Source organism: Grammomys surdaster, unplaced genomic scaffold (assembly GCF_004785775.1).
Source record: "Grammomys surdaster isolate TR1022 unplaced genomic scaffold, NIH_TR_1.0 126185, whole genome shotgun sequence".
NCBI classification, from domain to species: Eukaryota; Metazoa; Chordata; class Mammalia; order Rodentia; family Muridae; genus Grammomys; species Grammomys surdaster.
Window position 1 is genome coordinate 6,383,173 of NW_021620991.1, and position 20,472 is coordinate 6,403,644.

At 41.2% G+C, this 20,472-nt stretch overlaps 1 protein-coding gene across 1 annotated transcript in view; it reads left to right on the forward strand.

Annotated features, from left to right (window-relative positions):
- Positions 1–20,472, forward strand: part of Kif1b (kinesin family member 1B) — a 124,722-nt gene that overhangs the window by 18,726 nt on the left and 85,524 nt on the right. The window contains exons 2-6 of the mRNA XM_028757800.1: positions 10,536–10,612; positions 12,862–13,041; positions 14,293–14,358; positions 18,777–18,955; positions 19,561–19,672. Coding sequence (XP_028613633.1) covers positions 10,536–10,612; positions 12,862–13,041; positions 14,293–14,358; positions 18,777–18,955; positions 19,561–19,672 — 614 coding nt within the window. The remainder of the gene's footprint in view (positions 1–10,535; positions 10,613–12,861; positions 13,042–14,292; positions 14,359–18,776; positions 18,956–19,560; positions 19,673–20,472) is intronic.

Sequence of the window (20,472 nt, forward strand, 5' to 3'; positions counted from 1 at the left end):
TTCTCTCTCTGTCTCTCTCCCTCTGTCTCTCTGTCTTTCTCTGTCTCTCTCTGTCTCTCTGTCTCTCTGTCTCTCTGTCTCTCTCTCTCTCTCTTACTGTGTATGTAACAAATCTGTATTGCGCTCTGTGTGTGGGGGTCGGAGAACAACTTTGAAGATGCTTTGTTCCTTTCACTCTTCTGTGGGTTCTGGAGCTTGAGTGGAGGCCATCCGGCTTCCATGGCAAGCACTTTGACTCTCTGAGCCATCTTGCTGGCCCCATACCCCTATATTTATGTTACTTTTTCCTTTTAGGCTAAAGTTCAGGAACAGAAAGATTGAATTGTGCTCTCATTTATAGACAAGATATCAGGAATATCCCTTCTCTCTCCTGCTCTTCTTCCTTTCCTTCTTGATTTTATTTTATTTTTTGAGACAGTGTCTCTTGTAGCCCAGGCAGGCCTCTGACTCTTCCTGTTCCACCTCCTGAAGGCCGACATTAGAGCCATGCTTTACTCTGTCTAGTCTATGAGGTGCTGTGGTGTAGACAAGAACTCTGCTAACCGAGCGACATTCCTGACCCCTGCTATATTTTCTCCTTTTCATTTTGCCTAAAAAGTCTTACTGTTTTTGATTACTTGAGCATATCATGTTGAGACATATTTGTATGTGATAAAAATAATACTGGTTTTGGTAAATTAGAAGTCTTCTGTCTTCTGTTTCTATTTACTTGTCTCCAAGGGTTAGTTGATTTTATGAACACAATTTACTAGAATATTAGTGTTGGAACCTGTTTTTTTGGTGTGCGTGTGTGGTCTATCTTGTGTTTATTTAGAAGTGTCTGCTGTGGAGTTCTATTTATAGCACTGCATTGAGGAAGAGAGAGATGATGTATTTTTTTGGCTGCTTCTACAAACAAAAGAAGATTCTTTGGATTTAACCATCGTTTTGCAGCAGTAATTGTTGTCAGTGTTGTAATGATTTTCTGTATTAGGAAATACTGGGTAGTGTTAGGACAGTTATCCTACTGTGGTTAGAGATATATTACTCTATAGGTATTATGGGTATTCATATAGATATCATTTATTTTTGTGCGTGCGTGTGTGTGCGCGCGCGCGTGTGCGTGTGCTTGTGTGCGAATGTGTGTGTGTGTGTGTGTGTGTGTATGTGTGTGTGTGTAGGCAACTTAGGGAGGTGATTCTTTTCTTTCTGCCTTGTGGGTTTCAAGGATCAAACTTGGGTCACCAGGCTTCATAGCAAATACTTTTTCCCACTGAGCATGCAGCCAGCCTTACTCATCCATTTCTCAGCAGATCAGAGTAAGTATAAGTAGATGCCTCGGCTACTCTTTGAGGATTCTTTAATCTCCCTGTGGTGATCCTCCTCATGGCTTTATTGCAGGCCTGGCCTGCTGGACAAAGTGCTGACGTACAGGTATTTACTTTGTACAATGGGCTCATAAATTTGGAGGAGTTCTGAAGTTGTGTTTCACATCCATTGTACCTTCAATACTAAGTATTCACTAACTAGAATTTGTTTAATCTTTCTCTTTAATCATAATTGATAAGTAGATAGATAGTTGTTTTGTTTTTCTAGACCATGCTGGTCTAGAACTCACAGATATCTGGCTGTCTTTTTTTTTTTTCTTCCTATTTCTGTTCTTAAAGGTGGTATCTACAGCCATACAGCCAGGTGCACACCTTTGATCCCAGAACCAGAGGTAGGCAGATGTGTATGAGTCTGAGGCCAGCTTGGTCTACAGAGCTAGTTATAGCACAGCCCAAGCTATGCAAAGAAACCCTGTCTCTAAAGTACCAAGACAAAAAAAATAAGAATAGAAATAGGGCTCTTTTATTTTCTCCATTTTCCATGAGAATGACATAGTTTGTACAATGGTTTTCCTTTACCTAATGAAACTGTTGAAGTGGTCTGTCATTTAACAGTCTGTTGGATACCTTTCCTGTTTCTTGACTATTCTTCAAGACCATGATTTCATCCAGGCTTAGACCTGTAAGGCTGAGGCAAGAGATCTGGATTTTCAGGTCAGGCTGGGCTACTTAATGAGTGTGAGGCCAGTCACAGCAGCATAATGAGAAGCTGTCAGAAAACATTCCAGAGCTAGTGGGATAGCTCAGAGGTAGACCATGTGCTTAGTCTGCATGAAGTCAACTCTGCCCAACCCCAGAGCCTCATGGTTTCAGTAGTGTTCTTGTGTACTGATGATCGGTGTTTCATTTGTCATTGTTTATTTCAGACTCTTGAGCCTTTTTTTTTTTTTTTTTGGTTTTTCGAGACAGGGTTTCTCTGTGTAGTTCTGGCTGTCCTGGAGCTCACTCTATAGACCAGGCTGGCCTCAAACTCAGAAATCCGCCTGCCTCTGCCTCCCAAGTGCTGGGATTAAAGACATGTGCCACCACTGCCCAGCCCAAAGTTATTTTTAGTCAGAGTTTAAATTTAATTTTTTGGCATTTATTTTACTTTTTGTGTGAATGTCTGTGTTTGTGTACTTGTGTGGAGGTCAGAGATACCTTGTGCGTCATTTCTCTTTTTACTTTGTAAATTCCGGGGGTTGAACTCATAAGGCTCAGCTCTCTTTCCTGCTAGAGCCATTTTGCTAGCCAGGAGTGTACGTTTAAAGTCAGAAATAATGTGGATAGGTTGGATGAGACTTTTTCTGTGTATATTTGGAGCTGCTTTTCATTCATCCATTTATTCAAATGTATTCTACCCTGGGTGTGTGTGTGTGTGTGTGTGTGTTGTCTGGTGGGGCACATGTCTGCTGTGCCATGGTGCACGTGTGGAGAACAACCATGGACTGTCAGTTTTGTTTGCTTGTTGCTTGTGGGTCCTGGAGGTCTAGCTCAGGTAATCAGGCTTAACACAGGAGGTGCTCATACCTGCTGAGCTTTCTTGCTGGCTCAAAAACTGCATTAAAAATTTTAAATTGCATGTATGTATGTACGTATGTATGTATGTAGTGTGGGAGGGGCGGTGTTTGCGCCCCAGTGCTCATGTGGAGATCAGACTACAACTTTTTGGAGTTGGATCTCCCCTTCTTCCATGTGGGTTCTGGGAATCAAAAATGGTTCATCAGACTTGGTGGCAAATGACTATGTCTCTTACTGAACCAAGAATGGATTCTGTTACATACAAGCTTTTAAACTGCTTACATTGTTTTCATACTAAAACATCTATGCAAGAGAGAGCTAGGGCTTGGAGAGATGGCTCAGCAGTTAGGAGCACTTGTTGCTCTTGCAGAGGACCAGGTTCATTTCCTGTCATTCACTGGGGTGAGTAACTCATAACCATCTGGATCTAGGGGGATCCTATGCCTTCTTTTGATCTTTGTGGGAAATCTCTTTTGCCTTGGCTCCCCTGGAAAATCTATGTAAAGTAGGCTGGCCTGAGACATAACCTGCCTGCCTCTGCCTTCTGAGTGCTGGGATTAAGGTGTGTACCCTATGCCCGCCCAACAATAAGATCTGCTAGGAAACCTGGTCTTTGCTTTCTGCTTTCCATTTTAGAGTTAATTTTTTAAAATCCATGCCAATAGCAAGGTGCTGTGATTGCTTTTGGTAACCCAGTGAGGTCTGAAATGGGGATTGAGCTAGCAAGCTGGAGAGTTAGCTGGTCTGCTGCTTCTGTTTGTTAGGGAAGGTAGGCATTCAGTGTTTGCTCTGTCAAGGATTGTGCGTTAGAGCCGTGAATTAAATACTGGTCACTGCTGTACTGTTTAGTAATGTGGGTGATGTGGGTATAGGCAGGAAATTGGGTTTTTGTTATTCAGCAAGCAGAAGCTTTTATTAGAGTTTTTAGTTTATTTTAGAGATAAAAGTAATTGAGGTAATATGATGCCCATTGGAAAGCACCGAGGAGGGGCATCTTTATAAGGGAGGGAGGAGAGGGAAGGGTAGGAGGTTTCTCAGAAGCCCTTTGCTTTGGCAGAACAGGGAATGCAGTGAGGAAATGATTCTGGAGTTGCTTCTCCTGCTTTCTGCTTTGTTGAGGCATTTCTCTTGATTCTGCTGTTGTCCTGCGTTTGCCAGGCTCCTTGGCCTTTGTGGTTTGTTTACGTGTGTGCACATGTCTGTGTTCGTGGTGCCTGTTGAGGCCACAGGGTATCAGATCCCTGGGAGCAAGAGTTGCAAGTGTTAGCGAACTGCCTGACGTGGTTGCTGGGATCTGAACTCCAGGCTTTATCATTGAGCAACAGTGCTCCTCACTGCTGAGCTGTCTGTTGATCCCACATTGCACCTTTTTGTGTTACTCTGGTGGACACTTCTTTAGTGGCTAGTACTTTCACCCCTGAGTCATCTCCATGGCCCTAACGTCATCTGCTAAAGTTGTTCAGTATTTGCTTAGGAAGCTCAGCTGTTTGTTTTGGTGGGGGAGTATAGGATCTCACAGTAGTTGAGGCTGGTTTCACCTTTTGATCTTCATGCTTTGATCTCCTGAGCCACCATATCTAGCTTTTAGAATTATAAAAAATACTATAATACAAGTGTGTTGTAAATTGTGTTCTATTTTATTTGTTTGCCTGCATGTATATCTCTGTACCACATGTGCTCCTGGTGCCTGTGGAGGCCGGAGGAGAGGTCAGATCCCCTGGAACTGGAGTTACAGGAGGTTGTGAGCTGCATGTGGTGCTGGCAATGAGCCAGAGTCCTCCGGAAAAGCAGTCAATGCTCGTAATCACAGAGCCGTCTCTGTACTCTCATGGTTTGTTGTTTTAAAGAATGATCATATGGTCATATGGTGACACTGAAGAGTTGTAGCTTGTTTTCTTTTCTTTCCAACCCCCCACCTTCCACTTTTCTCTTTGAGACAGAGTCTTTTATGTAGCCCTGGCTGTCCTGGAACTTACTAGGTAGACAACACTCACCTTGAACTCTTCCTTTGGAATGCAGGGATTAAGATGTTGCCACCAAAAAAAAAAAAAAAAAAAGTTGCCCTATCTATCATCTATCTATCTATCTATCTATCTATCTATCTATCTATCTATCTATCATCTGTCTATCTATCTATCTATCTATCTATCTATCATCTGTCTATCTATCTATCTATCATCCATCTATCATCTATCTATCTATCTATCTATCTATCTATCTATCTATCATCCATCTATCTATCATCTATCTATCTAAGCTCTTTGGGATTGAGTATATGGTGAACATATAAAATGTACTTACAGCTTTTATTTTTTATTAGGGATGCAGTTTGTTATTTCAAATGGTTAAAGCACTTTATGATTATAAGTATTTTGTTCAAACCTACTTTATGTTTTCTGCTCCTTTTACTGTATTGGCAAATGACTCTAAAAGGTTATGGCTTTAGGTTTTGATTTCATGGTTCTGAAATATAAATGGTGGGTATAATATTTTATTTTGTGCCTTGTTTTTTTTCTTAATTTTTGACATAGGATGCTCCTGGCAGATAAAGGCTACTCTGGTATCACTGGGCTTTTTGATGTGTGTTTTTGAGGCAGAGTCATACTGTGTAGTCTTAGATGTCCTCAAATACATGATCCTCCTGCCTCAGCCTCCTGAGTGGTATGATTACAGGCACGAGCCACCATGCCTAGTCCATCACTAGGATTTTTAACAAACCCAAGCACGCTTTTGAGAAAAGTTAATATGAAGTTACAGAGCTCCCACACTGATTTGTTAATTATAGTTGCAGGCAGAGTCGTAGTAGTTTGTCGACAACAGTATAATTACTGCATTAGTGACTTTGAGATATTAGATAAACAAATTCATTCTGCAGAATAAAAAGAGCTTTAAATACAAATCTTTTAACTGCCTTGTTTTCTAGGTTTTAGTAATGAAAACATTTTGTATATTTATGCTGTGGTAACACAGTTAGAAAGCAGGAAAGGGGAAAGAGGGAGAGAGTAAAATAGAGTATTTAACCTGTTAGGTAGACAAAGCTCACCTTGAACTCTTCCTTTGCGATGCAGGGATTAAGATGTTGCCACAAGGAAAAAAAGATGTTGCCACCACTCCTAGCTTCTTTTCTTTTTTTCTTTTTTTTTTTTTTTTAAGATTTATTTATTTATTTATTTCATGTGTGAGTACACTGCTGCTGTCTTCAGACACACCAGAAGAGGGCATCAGATCCGCATTACAGATGGTTGTGAGCCACCATGTGGTTGCTGGGAATTGAACTCAGGACCTCTGGAAGAGCAGTCCATGCTCTTAACCACTGAGCCATTTCTCCAGCCCCTAGCTTCTTTTCTTAATATCTATCTATCATCTATCTATCTATCTATCTATCTATCTATCTATCTATCTATCTATCTTTGGAAGGTTAAAGTTTTTCATATTATTTAATTTATTGTGTGAGTGTAAACACATGCTTACATATATATACCATGACACATGCATGCATACATATACTATGGTGTATCTGTGGAGGTCAAGGAATAGCTTGTGGAGTCAGTTCTCGCCTTTCATTGTGGGGGTGCCAGGGAACAAACCAAGGTTTTTTGTTTGTTTGTTTTGTTTGATTTATTTATTCAGACACACCAGAAGAGGGCATCAGATTCTGTTACAGATGGTTGTTAGCCACCATGTGGTGGCTGGGAATTTCACTAAAGACCTTTGGAAGTGCTCTTAACCACTGAGCCATCTCTTTAGCGCCCCTCCCCACCAACCCCAGGTTGTCTCTTGAGGGCAAGCATCTTTCCCTGCTGAGCCATCTTGCCAGACCTCTAAGTTTTATATATAGGAGCCCAGAAAATCCAGCAGTTGTCAGACTCTGGGGAACCAGAATTTCGGGTGGTTGTGCATCACCATGTGGGTGCTGTGCATCACCGTGTGGGTGCTGGGTACTTACCGAACCTGGTCCTTTGCAAGAGTGGTGAGCATCTAACGCTGGGCCATCTCCCCAGCCTCTCTGAGGTTAATCTTGACTCGAAGCTTCTGCAAGAAAGAGAACTGGATTAGCTCGGGCTCATTACTAAACCAAACTAAGGTCTTTGAAACATGTGATGGTTGTTTTAAAGATGTTCATCTATATTGTAGATAGCAACACCATCCTGCTCCTTTCTGGCCCTCTTGAGGTAAACAGTGTTGACTGAGACATGAGAATTAAGAGTTTGAACCCAAAGGCAAAGTGAAAAAAATTTTTGGGTGAGGGGGTCATTGTTCCTTTTGATTTGGGAAAAAAGATACGTTCAGACCTCAGGTGTCAGCAGACTATAGCTGCGCTTCAGATTTATAAGGGAGGATGTAGAAAGCAGCCTTTGAATAAGACTGAATTTTGGTGGTGACTGCAAGCTTTCAGGAGGGGGAGGTAGAAGGAACATAACTTTTAAGTTAGCCTGGGCTATGAGTTCCTTCCCTCACTGTTCCTCCAAGTGTGTAGTATATACATATGTACATGTTTTTAATTAGGGAATGTTTTAATATTCATGATAATACACATACAAATACAAAGAATAAAGTATAACAAAATAAACTAAATCTAAAAAAAGGTATGGGGCGGGCTCATTGGTTTTGAATATGTACTGCTCTTGCAGAGGATTGGAGTTTGGTTCTTAGCATCTACACTGGATGGCTCACAACTGCCTGTATCTCCAGCTTCGAGGGATCAGGCGCCCTTTACTGGACTCAAGTACCTGAACTCACATTCCACATACCCCTATAGACAGACAGACAGACAGGCACGCACGCACGCACGCACGCACGCATGAAAACCAATCCAAAACAAGAATCTGACTGTCGAGGTGGCTTGGTGGTTAAAAGGACTTACAGAGACCCTGGATTTGATTTCCAGTGCCCACAAGGCGATTCACACCATCTGTAACTTCAGCTGTGAGCCACCCAACATTCATCTTTTGCTCTCTGCCACCAGGCATGTAAATGGTGCATAAACATAGATGCAGGCAAAACTCCCATACAAGTTTTTAGAAAAATTAAAAAGTTGTATAGATAGATGCAGAATTTACTTAAGAAGTAGAACATAGGGGCTGGAGACATTGCCCAAGAGTAAGAACACTGACTTCTCTTCCAGAGGACCAGTGTTCAATTCCTAGTACCCATTCTGTGGCTCACAACCATCTATCACTGTGGTTCCAGGATCTGATGCCCTCTTCCAGCCTTTCAGGTACTAGGCAGGTGCAAAATGCATAGTCATACATGCAAACAAAACACCCATACACATAAAATTAAAATATCTTTTAAAATGAGTAGAAACTACCATGTCTTCTGTATTTTCTGATAACTCTTGCATCAATGTTGACTTTTGTATTACTACATTTTCATTTGGGAACTGAAGTATTTCAAACATGGATAGATTTACTATCTTTTATGAAAACTATTATACAATTATACTGTGTGTGGCTAGAGATTGAGCCTGTGGTCTTACATGTGCTAGGAAGCCACTCAGCTAGGTCCTGAGCCTTATAAAGAATGTTTGAAAGATTGTGCATTTCTGTTTATTGTTGGTACAGGTGGTTATTTAAAAAACAGGGTGTGGCTGGGAATGTAGCAGAATTCTAGGGTACATGCTTAGCATGCACAAAGTTCTGGCCTCGATCTCCAGCACTGTGCAGACAAACAAACAAGAAACCTGGATTGGTTGTATATCCATAAGAAGCTTCAAAGATCAGGGAGAAAAGCTTGCTAAGGAGTAAGAAAGGATTTCGTGTGAACTTGCTATTCTCTGATGCAGATCTTTTTTGTGTTTTTCCCCTCAGGGAAATGACAAGTCAAGGTATAGGCTCTGAGAATTTGCACTTTCTCATGTTCTGACAGAACTGGTAACTGAACAGAATGTGGTGTAAATGTGTGATAACAACCAATTTCTAGATGTCAGAGGCGTTTATTAACCATCTCTTGAGTGGTAAAGGCTGACTTGAGGGCCATGCCTCCACCTCATGGTTCTTGCTGGTTTTTTTAGCTTGGACTCTAATTCTTGTTTTCATGGTAGTTTGTTGTTTTATTGTTAAAACAGGGAAACTAAGTGAATAAAGAGGGTTTTAAACAATGCCTATGGTTTAATTTAAGGGGCAGCGAAATGAATATAGCCATATACATATCCAAATGTATAAAATGCCTTCCTCTGTTTCACCTTGTTAATCTTTGTACATGGAAAATAAGCAAATTGTGACAGCTCTGCAGAGTCAAATTCTGCATCTGCCACTAGCTATCTCTGTAGCCTGAAGAGTACTGAACTTTTCTCTGATGGTTTCTTTATAAAATGGGATGAGAAAACATTTGCCTCACTGAGTGCTTGGGAGGATTAAAAAGGATACTGAACAGAAAATACATATGGGTTGGAGTAATTATGCCTTCAAATGCTGGCTGGTACGTTGTACTCTTATGTTAGGCTTTGATTAGATTACCATGTATTTGTAGGGAGATGTTCTTTCTAGAACCATGTTCTCTGGTCACATGGTGATGTGTAATGTGAGCCTTATTAATACTCTGTCAGCATTTGAGGTTGTAACATAAGTACGTGGCTGTACCCAGAGGAATCCAGCAAGAGGGAGAGCGAAGCTCCATAGCAACTGTTGCTATTTGTGTCCGCTACACCAGCTGCCCAAGACACATTTACTTTTTTTTTTTTTTTTTTTTTTTTTTGGTTTTTCGAGACAGGGTTTCTCTGTATAGCCCTGGCTGTCCTGGAACTCACTCTGTAGACCAGGCTGGCCTCGAACTCAGAAATCCGTCTGCCTCTGCCTCCCAAGTGCTGGGATTAAAGGCGTGCGCCACCACTGCCCGGCACACATTTACTTTTTAATCCTGTTTTCACTGATAGTTTGGGATTGTAACCTTGCCTCAGCAAAATGAGTTGGTTGAGTTGTCCAGTCTTAGAGTAGATTTTATGATCACATGTTTGGGAGTGTCTGTTTTTTTGTGAAATATGAGATGATAAAGCTTTTTATGTATGAGAAAGGAAGAATTAAGCTTCAGCATTCAGTCGGTTGCTTGTGTGTGGCATGGTAGCATTAGTTACACGAGAAGTCATTTTCAGTGGGTAGTGAGGTTTATGATCTATTAGTGCTCTGTGGTTCTGCATAAACATCCGTGTACACATGTACATGTAGTAGGTTACATGCTGTCTACTGTAGATTTTAGAAACCCAAACTTTGCCATGCTTCTTTTTTTTTTCATTCCCAAATGCTCGTTTGAAGTAGATAACAAACACTTCACAAAGACTTTGTTTCACATTGGGTTGGTTTAATATAATAATACCTATCTAACTTCTATTTCTAACATGTTGAAATAGTTCATACCTCATGACATGCTTTGAAATAGAAACTGCTCATTTCTAACTTTTAGCTCCTAACTTAGTTAGCAACGGAGGACAAACATTCAGTTCTTAGGCTCTGTTCTGAATACTGGTAACACCCAAATGAGTGTTGTGGTATGATTGTGTCTGTGTGATTCCTAGTGTAAATTGCCTCTTAAACAACAATACCTTTTTTTTTATTTCCCCGTTAAGATTCAATAGTATAAGTGCACTGTTTGGGATGATTTAAACATACAGTCTAATATATTAAGCTAATGAACTTGAAGGACTTAACACAATCAAATGTCTTTACTCTCTAGGTATTATTAACCCAAAGAACCCAAAGGAAGCACCAAAGTCCTTCAGCTTCGACTACTCCTACTGGTCTCACACCTCGGTGAGTCTGCTGCCTCCCTTTTCCGTCTTTGTCTTTCTCTTATCCTTAATTGTTCCAATTTTAATTTCTGAGTGTGGTCAGGGATGAGCTCTGTGTGCGTTCGAGGGAGAGGTTTTGGGTTTTTTTGTTTGTTTGTTTGGTTTTTGTTTTTAAAGACAGAATCTCACTGCCCACATTGGCATTGAACTCACTGTATATCCTAGGCTAACCTCAACCTTGGGACAGTATTCCTGACTTCCCTTCTCAACTGCTGGAATTACAGGCATGGACTACAACACCTAGCTAATAAATTCCCAGTTCATGAGTTCATTTAAAAAATTATTTTTTTTGTTCATTCATGTTTTGTGTGTGTGGGTGCATGTGTGCACATGGGGGAGCTAGAGGTGTGTGTGTGGGTGCATGTGTGCACATGGGGAAGCTAGAGGTGTGTGTGTCGGTGCATGTGTGCACATGGGGGAGCTAGAGGTGTGTGTGTGGGTGCATGTGTGCACATGGGGGAGCTAGAGGTGTGTATGTGGGGTATGTGTGTGCACATGGGGGAGCTAGAGGTGTGTATGTGGGGTATGTGTGTGCACATGGGGGAGCTAGAGGTGGTACTCGGCATCCTCCTCTATCACTTTCTGCCATATTGAACCAGGATCTCTCTGAACCTGTAGTTCACTGACTGGCTAGACTGTCTGGCCAAGGATCCTTAGGCCCCCTGACTACGTCTTAGCACTGGGGTTAAAGATACATGCTACTGTGGGCCGCCTGTATGTGGGTGATGGGGTTCTAGACTTAGACTCTTATGTTTGCACAGAAGCACTTTACCCACTGAGCCATATCCCTGACCTCTTAATCTATCTTAATTTTAATTTTAAAGACAGTTTATTACACAGAAAAACCCTGTCTCCAAAAACAAAACAAAACAAAAAACCAAACAAATAAACAAAAAAGACAGTTTATGAAGCCCTGGTGTGGTGGCAACACCTTTAGACCCAACAGTCAGAAGGTAGAGGCAGGTGGATTTCTGTGAGTTCTAGGCCAGCCTGGTCTGCAGATTCAGGCCAGCCAGGGCTACATAGTGAGACTCTATCTCAAAAAATGAAAAACAAAAACTTAAAAGAAAAAAATGAACCAGGGTCTCACGTTGCCTTGAAGTCAGTATGTAGAGCTGAAGCTGACCTTCCTTCCTCACCTTCCCTCTTCCTTCAGAGTGATAAAATTACAACTCTGTGACTTCACCCAGCTGTGAGTTTAGTTTTTGATAGAGAATTCTACCTAAAGAATAAAATATTTACTTTAATCAAGTATTTTGATTCTTCCCTGACACCTTTAGTCAGTGAAGAACCAAATCTTGCTGACTTTTAAAGACTGCATCTAACCCTGAGTGTGCTTCCATTTCTGTGCTTCTGTTTCTTAGGCATTTTAAATTTTTCCTGTTCTGTGAGGAGAGATGTTCCAACTACCCACAGAGCCTAATTATCCGGGAGAGGATTGAGGGAGGAATTAGAAATGTTCTTCACCGGGGCTGGAGAGATGGCTCAGTGGTTAAGAGCAACGACTGCTCTTCCAGAGGTCTTGAGTTCAATTCCCAGCAACCACATGGTGGCTCACAACCATCTGTAAAATGATCCAGTGCCCTCTTCTGGTGTGTCTGAAGAGAGCAATGGTGTACTCATGTACATAAAATAAGTAAATAAAAAGATTTAAAAAAAAAAGAAAAAAAGAAATGGTCTTCACCAAAGTTGTATTTATTACAACTTATTACAATTTATTAAAACAGCCACACTGTGCAGTGAGGTGGGAGAAGGAGTTTTCTGTGTGAGCCTGACCCCTAGTCTGTTGTTCCCATTTTTTGCTTTAGACAATTGTGGAGCTCTAACGTCTGCAGTGTCCTCTATGTGTCTCTGTAAATGGGAGAAAAAAGATACACAGAAGCTTCTTAAAAATGTGTACTATAGGGGCTGGAGAGATGGCTCAGCAGTTAAGAGCACTGACTGCTCTTGCAGAGGTCCTGAGTTCAAATCCCAGCAACCACATGGTGGCTCACAACCATCTGTAATGAGATTGGATGCCCTCTTCTGGTGTGTCTGAAGACAGCTACAGTGTACTCATAAATAAAGTAAACTAAATAAATATTAAAAAAAAAATGTGTACTATAGCTTAAATGACTACTCTGATTCCAAACTTTTGTAAAATAGGGAAGCAGTCAAATATAGGAAAGAATATTAGTAACACGCCATAACCTTTTTGTCTGACCTTTACAGCCTGAAGATCCCTGTTTTGCATCGCAGAATCGTGTGTACAATGACATTGGAAAGGAGATGCTCTTACATGCCTTCGAAGGCTATAATGTCTGTATTTTTGCCTATGGGCAAACTGGTGCTGGGAAGTCCTACACGATGATGGGGAAGCAAGAAGAGAGCCAAGCTGGGATCATCCCACAGGTAAAGAACAGAGTGCTAGCATCTGGGCCCACCAGTACTCTCCGTCTCAGATGGCTTTTCATTTGGCAAAAATATATTCAGAGCCTCTGATATGCATGGTGCTAAGGTAGACGATCCGTCTATTTCCCTCAAAGGTGCTCACTACCAAGAGAGAAGATTGACAGGTACACACATAGACTTTAAGATGGGAAAGTTAACATTTTCTAAAACGTTGTTTCTGCACTGTCATATTATCCTATCTTTTAGTGTTCTCAGCTTTTTTCTTAAAGCCTTTTTTTCTGAATGTTGGAACACTCAGGAAGTTTTGGTCTAAAGAACATAGTTTTATTTCCTTTTGTTGTTGTTGTCCTGACGATACAACCCAGTTCTGTCCTTTTATTTTAATTTGTGTGTGTACTATCATGTCCAGTTTATGGGGTTGTGGGTATCCAGCCCAGGGCTTTGAACATGCCAAGTAAGAACTTTACCAACTGAGCTATACACCTTATATCCTCTTTAAGATTTATTTATTTATTTTATGTATGTGAGTACGCTGTAGCTGTCTTCAGACACACCAGAAGAGGGCATCAGATCCTATTACAGATGGTTGTGAGCCACCATGTGGTTGCTGGGAATTGAACTCATGACCTCTGGAAGAGCAGTCAGTGCTCTTAACTGCTGAGCCATCTCTCCAGCCCCCCCCCATACCCTCTTTAGACTATACATTGTGATTGTGATAAATAATATTGGAGTTAAGACTTTGTTTTTTCCTTGCTTTTTTTTTTTTTGCTCTTTGAAACAGTTTCACTATTTAGCTCTGGCTGTCCTAGAACTCACTATGTAAAGCAGGCTGGCCTAGAACTCACAGAGAACCCTCTGCTTCTGCCTCCAAAGTACTGCGATTGAAGGTATGCACCACCACGTGTTGGGTTTGCAGTTAATTCTTTAACCCTAAGTTTGTGCTCATTTTGAGTCAGTTTTATTGCTGGAGTGATATCTTACTAGTTTCACGAATACAGTATGAAGAATCAGATTTGGATGAATGGGGTTTTCTTCCTAAGGAGTTATCAGTTTTCTATTGTTGAAGGAGAGTAACAATTAGGAGCCTATCAGAGTATAACATTTTTATTTAAAATGTTGTTTGAAGTGTATGACATGTCCATTTAGAGAGAAAAAGAAAGACTATCTTATTAACCCATCTAACACTGTGGTTACTACAGTACATCTGTCTGGTTTGGACTGTTCACAGTTCTTTTCATTCTGCTTTCCTAGTTGTGTGAAGAACTTTTTGAAAAGATCAATGACAACTGTAATGAAGAAATGTCTTACTCTGTGGAGGTGAGTATAACTGTTACCGAAACCAGACTTTTGTATTCCAATTCCTCCATTCCTCCTTCCTCTCCTTCTTCCCCCTACCCTCTCTCTGTTCTGGGTCTCTTAATTCAGTCCTGGTCTCAGTGTATCAGTGTAGATGGAAGTCACTATGTAGAACCAGCTGGCCTGAAACTCACAAAGATCTGTCTGCCTCTGCCTACTGAGTGCTAGGATTATAAACATGTGCCACCATGTCCAGATTTCCTCTATTACTTCTTCATTTATTTTGTCTGTCTGTCTGTCTGTCTGTCTGTCTGTCTACCTATTGTGTGTATTTATGTATGTGCATGCCTATACAATAGAGTGCCATGGTATAAGAATGGAAGTTGGCTGCCATAGTGGATTCTCTCCTTCCACTATGTGGATCCCAGGGATTGGACTCGTGTTGTGAAGCTTGGTGGGAAGGGCCTTTACCTGCTGAGCTGTCTCACTGAGCTCCTGGAGATTTTGTTTTTTTGTTTTTTAAAGATAAGGTCTCTGGGTGTAGTCCTGGGTATCCTGGAACTCTTGACGTTGACCAGGCTGGACTGGAATTCACAGAGATCTACCTGCCTCTGCCTCCCCAGTGCTAGAATTCTAAGTGGGCGCTCCCTGCCTCAGCTACACTGCCACCCCATTGTGTTAAATGGCTCTCAGTTGTGACTGTTTCTATTCAGTTAAACTATCCGTAATCTTATGGGTCTAGACTGTTTCTAAGTTTTGATTATATTGAATAATGTTGCAATTAGGAAATTGTTCAGAGTTCTGTATAATTTGGGTATTAATATGTATCTGGCGATATATTTGATTGACAAATGGCCTTTTAGAAAGCAAGACTGTAGCAGCTTTCATTCTTCCAGGAGAAATTGGCAACCATGTTTTTTTTGTTTGTTTGTTTTTTTGTTTTTAAATACTTAGCGGTTTTATTTTAAATCTTTGCCATTTGGGGCTGGAGAGACGCTCAGGAGCTAAGGATGAGGCTTGCTCTTGCAGAAGCTCTGAATTTTATTCCCAGGACCCACATCAGGGAGCTCACATCCACCTATAGCTCTTCCTGCAAGGTGTGTAGCTCTGGTTGTCCTGGAACTTACTTTGTAGACCAGGCTGGCCCTAAACTAATAGAGATCTGCCTGTCTCTGCCTCTTGAATGCTGGGACTAAAGGCACATGCTGCCACTGCCCAGCTTAAACTTGGTCTTTTAAAATGCTATGTAGAAGCACAGTTCAGAATGAAAGAAAAAGGCTCTGTTTTAGGCACCCGGAAAATGTTATCTTTAACATTTTAAAATTAAGAAAGGCAAGGATTGATTTTTGTATGCCCAAAAAGCGGTGGTGCAGAAGAGTCTTCTTTCTAGGAAGCATCATACTGTGACATAATGTGGTTTACCACACACTTCAGATTCATGTGCTTAAAGTCTGAAGTAAAGCTTTATCAAGACAAATCCATCCTTCAAAGGCAGACTCGGGCTGGGGATGTAGTCAGCATTAGGATGCTTGCTTTGCATGTTGATGGCCCTGGACTCTCTCCAGCACTGGAGTAGGTAAGGGATGGAGAAACAAAGTTAGACATTTTTAAATTTCTGAGTTTGGTTTATTTTTATATGATCTCTAGTTACACCTATCTTCCTGCAATTAATATAACTTCATCCATCCTTGTGGCTGAATAATACTTCACTGTAGGTGCTAAAGAGATGGCTCAGTGGTTAATATACTTGCTTTTGTGTAGGCATGAGGACCAGAGCTCAGACCCCAGAGCTCGTAGAAATGCCTCGTAGGTGGTGGTGCTCTCCTAAGTCAGGATCTCAGGGAAGCCAGGTAGCAGGACAGGCCATACCAGCGAGCACTGTCAGGATCTCAAGGAGGCCAGGTAGCAGGACAGGCCATACCAGGGAGAGCTGTCTCCTGTTCTGAGACCTGCTTCAGTGGACAGGGAGGAGGAACAGGAGAGGATGAGCAGATTTCAGCATGGAACCGCGGGCCATGCGCATCTTCACACCACACACACACACAAATGAGAAAAGAAAAGCCCTAGTATTGGGGCTGAAGAAATGGCTCAGCAATTAAGAGTCCTTGCTGCTCTTCCACAGGACCCAAGTTTGGTTCCTAGCACCGGGTCAAGTGGCTCACAATAGCCTGCAACTCTAAGTCTAGGGGATCTGATTTTATCTGCTGGCCTCTTCCAGCAACTGCATTCTGAGGGATATATACAAGCAGATATACAAACATAAATATAAGTAAAAATCTGAAAATCCCATTTTAAAAAAACCTCCCTTATGTGTATGTACATTTTATACTTTTATTTTTATTAGCATACAATAACACGTATAATGTGTTTTATTATATTTTCATATTCTTATATAGTGTATCTTGATCGTATTCTCTCTTATCAACCTTTCTTTTCTTTCTTCCATTTTCGTTGATCCTGATTTTGAATTAGTCCTTCCTCTATGTCGTCTTGGGGGAGGTTGTGACCCAATGAGTCCAGTTTGAGTTACAGGAACCTGGGTAAGGATTATTTACAGAAGCACAGGCAACTTAGCAGCAGCTTCAGTGCTGAAGAAAATGTCTCTTTGTCCTTAGCAACCATTATGCATATCCTCAGGGAGGGATGGAACCTCATGGGCCCTACCCTCTAGCAACTCAACTGCCTGTGAATTCTCAGAGAGGGATAGGGATTTGTGAACTCCTTCCTTTCCATTTCAGATGTTGACAGTCTCAATATTGTACAGGTCATCATAGACCTTGTGAGTTCATGAGTGAGTGGCCATGCCACGCCCAGAAGCCAGAGTTCTACAACATTGTACCCCTTCCTCCAGTTCTTACGTCATTCTGACCTCTCTTCCACTGTGTTCCCTGAACCGTGGATGGGGTGATACAGCTGTTCACTTGGGGCTGAGCGTTCAACTGTTGCTTAGGTTTGCGCAAAGTTCAGACTCAGTAAAGTTCATTTGATTGATCTTATGAATCCAACATGTGCTTTCCTACTTTCCTATGAGGAAAAACTACTCATTTGCACGACCAGCATATTGGCTTTTTGTGGAAATCCTGATGATTTGATGAGCATGGGATTAGAGGAAAGGGAATTGACTGGACCAGTTCTGCTTCAGATTAGGAAATTACAGCATGATTCCTTTACCACCACCATAGCTGTGTCCTGTAGATGGGACAAGAATGCATGGAGTGCATCCTCTGAGCCTTCCTAAGTCTTCTTAAGCCATTGTCAGTGATTAACCATCACTCCTTCTGGTGGATGCAGTATCCATAGTTAATAGCACTGTGGTCAATCTTAAAGTGTTAGTTACTGGGCAGGGGAGACAGCTCAATTCAAAGTGTTTGCTGTAAAGGAGCCAGGATGGTAGTGTGAACATGGAATACCAGCTCCAAGCAGACAGGCACACCCAGTTCCCTGCTGCTCTCTTACCAGATGTTCCATGCCAGTGAGAGACCCTATCAAAAACAAAAACAAAACTAACTAAAAACATGTATGGTGTCTGAGGAGAGACCCCCAAGATGAGACTGACCACATGCACGTCCACAGGTGTGCCCACCTGAACGCACGCGGAACAGAAGAGCCAGTCATTGCTCTCTTGTTACCTCTGCTCTGAGTAGTATTCCTTGGTTTTAATTCTGATAAAAATATTAATTGATGGGCTCAGAGCACTGGCTCTTCTTCCAGAGGACCCAGGTTCAACTCCAAGCAACCACGTTGTGGCTCACAACTGTCTGAGATCCTTATAGGTATACATGCAGACCACACACCAATGCACATAAAATAAGTACATTTAAAAAAAAGAGAGATAGAAATATTAATTTTCAGGCTCTTGGAATAACCTCACTTAAGCTTCAATACTGACAATAATATGGACTTTTAAAATATCAACAAAGCTGGGTGAGATCGTACATTCCCATAATCTTAGTACGTGGGAGGCTAAGGCAGGAGGATTGCAAGTTGAGGCCTGGCTTAGCTATAAAGACCCTGCTTCAAAAGAGAGGGGTCTAATAAAGTTACTACTAACTTTATTAATAAAGTTCTACTAAAATATATATTTTCTGCCTAAGAAAAATAACCATTATGTGTACCTGTTTGCCTCTTCCTTCTTGAGAAAGACTACTTCTGACCCATGCACATGATATCTGCACACATTGCCAATAGAATAAAGGACCCAGGGCTATGGTGTTTTGACCTACACTTGTACAACTTTTGAGAATTTTTTTAAAAATGAGACAGAATCTTTTTTTTTTTTTTTTTAGTCCAGGCTGACTTTGAATGCATGTTCCCTCCATCTCCACCTCCTGAATACTGAGTTTTCAAGGTCTATATCACTATGTTTAGCTTTGAAAAAGTGTTTAATGTGTATGTATCTTTTCTAGATCCTTTGATTTACTTTAATAAAATGTTCCTAGGTGAGCTACATGGAAATTTACTGTGAGAGAGTACGAGATTTGCTGAATCCCAAAAACAAGGGTAATTTGCGTGTGCGTGAACACCCGCTTCTTGGGCCCTATGTGGAGGATCTGTCCAAGCTGGCGGTCACTTCCTACACTGACATTGCTGACCTCATGGATGCTGGGAACAAAGCCAGGTATGGTAGGGAATAGACTGATAAATAGATAAATAGACCAGTGCTAATCCTTTGGCATATTGTGAGGTTCTTTAGTTTTCAGTGTAAAACAACGTTGTAGCTATGAAAGTTGCCTTAGTTGTAGAGCCTTTGAGTCTGGCTGTGCTGGAGAGGTATAGGCTGCGATATACGTAGCTGTCTTCTCATTAAAATGCTGCATTGTTGACACAGGTCAGAACTTTGGTTAAGCTCACCCTTAGATATTGATTAAGTCATGGTAAATGTTAACTGTAATGTCTAGATGACGTTGTGATAGTGACTGATTCTTGAATAAATGAGCCAGTTAGGAATAAGAATTAAATGCTCTGGTGATTACTAAAGGGATAGCTGGAGTATGAAACGTGGCCCTGATGGGGAGCCTTTTGAGTTGTGGGGTAACTTGATGGGCTCACAAAGAAGACAGCATTTGAAGCAATTGTGTAAGTGACAGTCCTTTCATCTCAGTAAGGTTAAGGCTGTTGTCTGTGATTGTTATGCACAGTTGTATAGAGCCTGCTGCTATCTATTGTAACTCTGATGGAAGAATTCTCTTGTCAAACGGTCACGGTCACCTTTGGTTTGTTTAGGACCGTGGCAGCTACCAACATGAATGAGACAAGCAGCCGTTCCCACGCTGTGTTCACCATTGTTTTTACCCAGAAGAAACAGGACCCTGAGACGAACCTTTCTACTGAGAAGGTGAGAGAACTTCTGCTCGCTTAGGGATTTTGTGAAGGGATTTTGTGGAGAGCTTCCTTTTACTTCCTTTTACAGGATCAGTGTCGTTCTCTCCCTTAATGGGAGTGGTTTTTAATTCTCCTCACCATTTACCCTACACCAGTTTTTACTGTGCTAGGTCTTTCATGGAGCTGAAAGATAGAAAACATAGTTAACAAAATTTAAAACTTTGGGAAAATAGTTTATTTTATGCAAAACAGTTAAGTGGTTCTGTTGGGAGAAAACACCTTTTCCTCTTGACTAAACAACAGTAATGTTTGATGATAAAGATATTGCAGTGATGTCTGCATGTGATTAGGCACGCAGAGGACGCTTCACTCCTGGGAAATAACTCAGAAACGACTCTGATACTGTTTAAATACCTTCCTTTGCTTTTTGTTTGTTTTCGTTACTGAGGACTGAACTCAGCCTATTGCATGAGGGTAAACACTCTACACTTGAGCCATTCTTAGTCCTGGTTTCCTTTGTCGCTGTCCGTTTTTCTGTATCAAGGACAGAAGCAGGTCAGACATGCTAGGCAAAGCTCTCTCCAGCCATTTTGGATTACTGATTTCTCCTCTCGTTAGTGGTTAAATATTACGGAGCTTGGAATGAAGTCGCATGCTCTGAGTCATGGGTTTGTTACTTTTTATTTACATAACATTTAGCAAACTACCTTACTCCTCGTGCTTCTGATTTCTCCTTCTGTAACAACTTGAGAGAGTTGTTAAAAGGATTAAATATTAATATTAATGTAGGTTAAATGCATATAACAGTGTCTG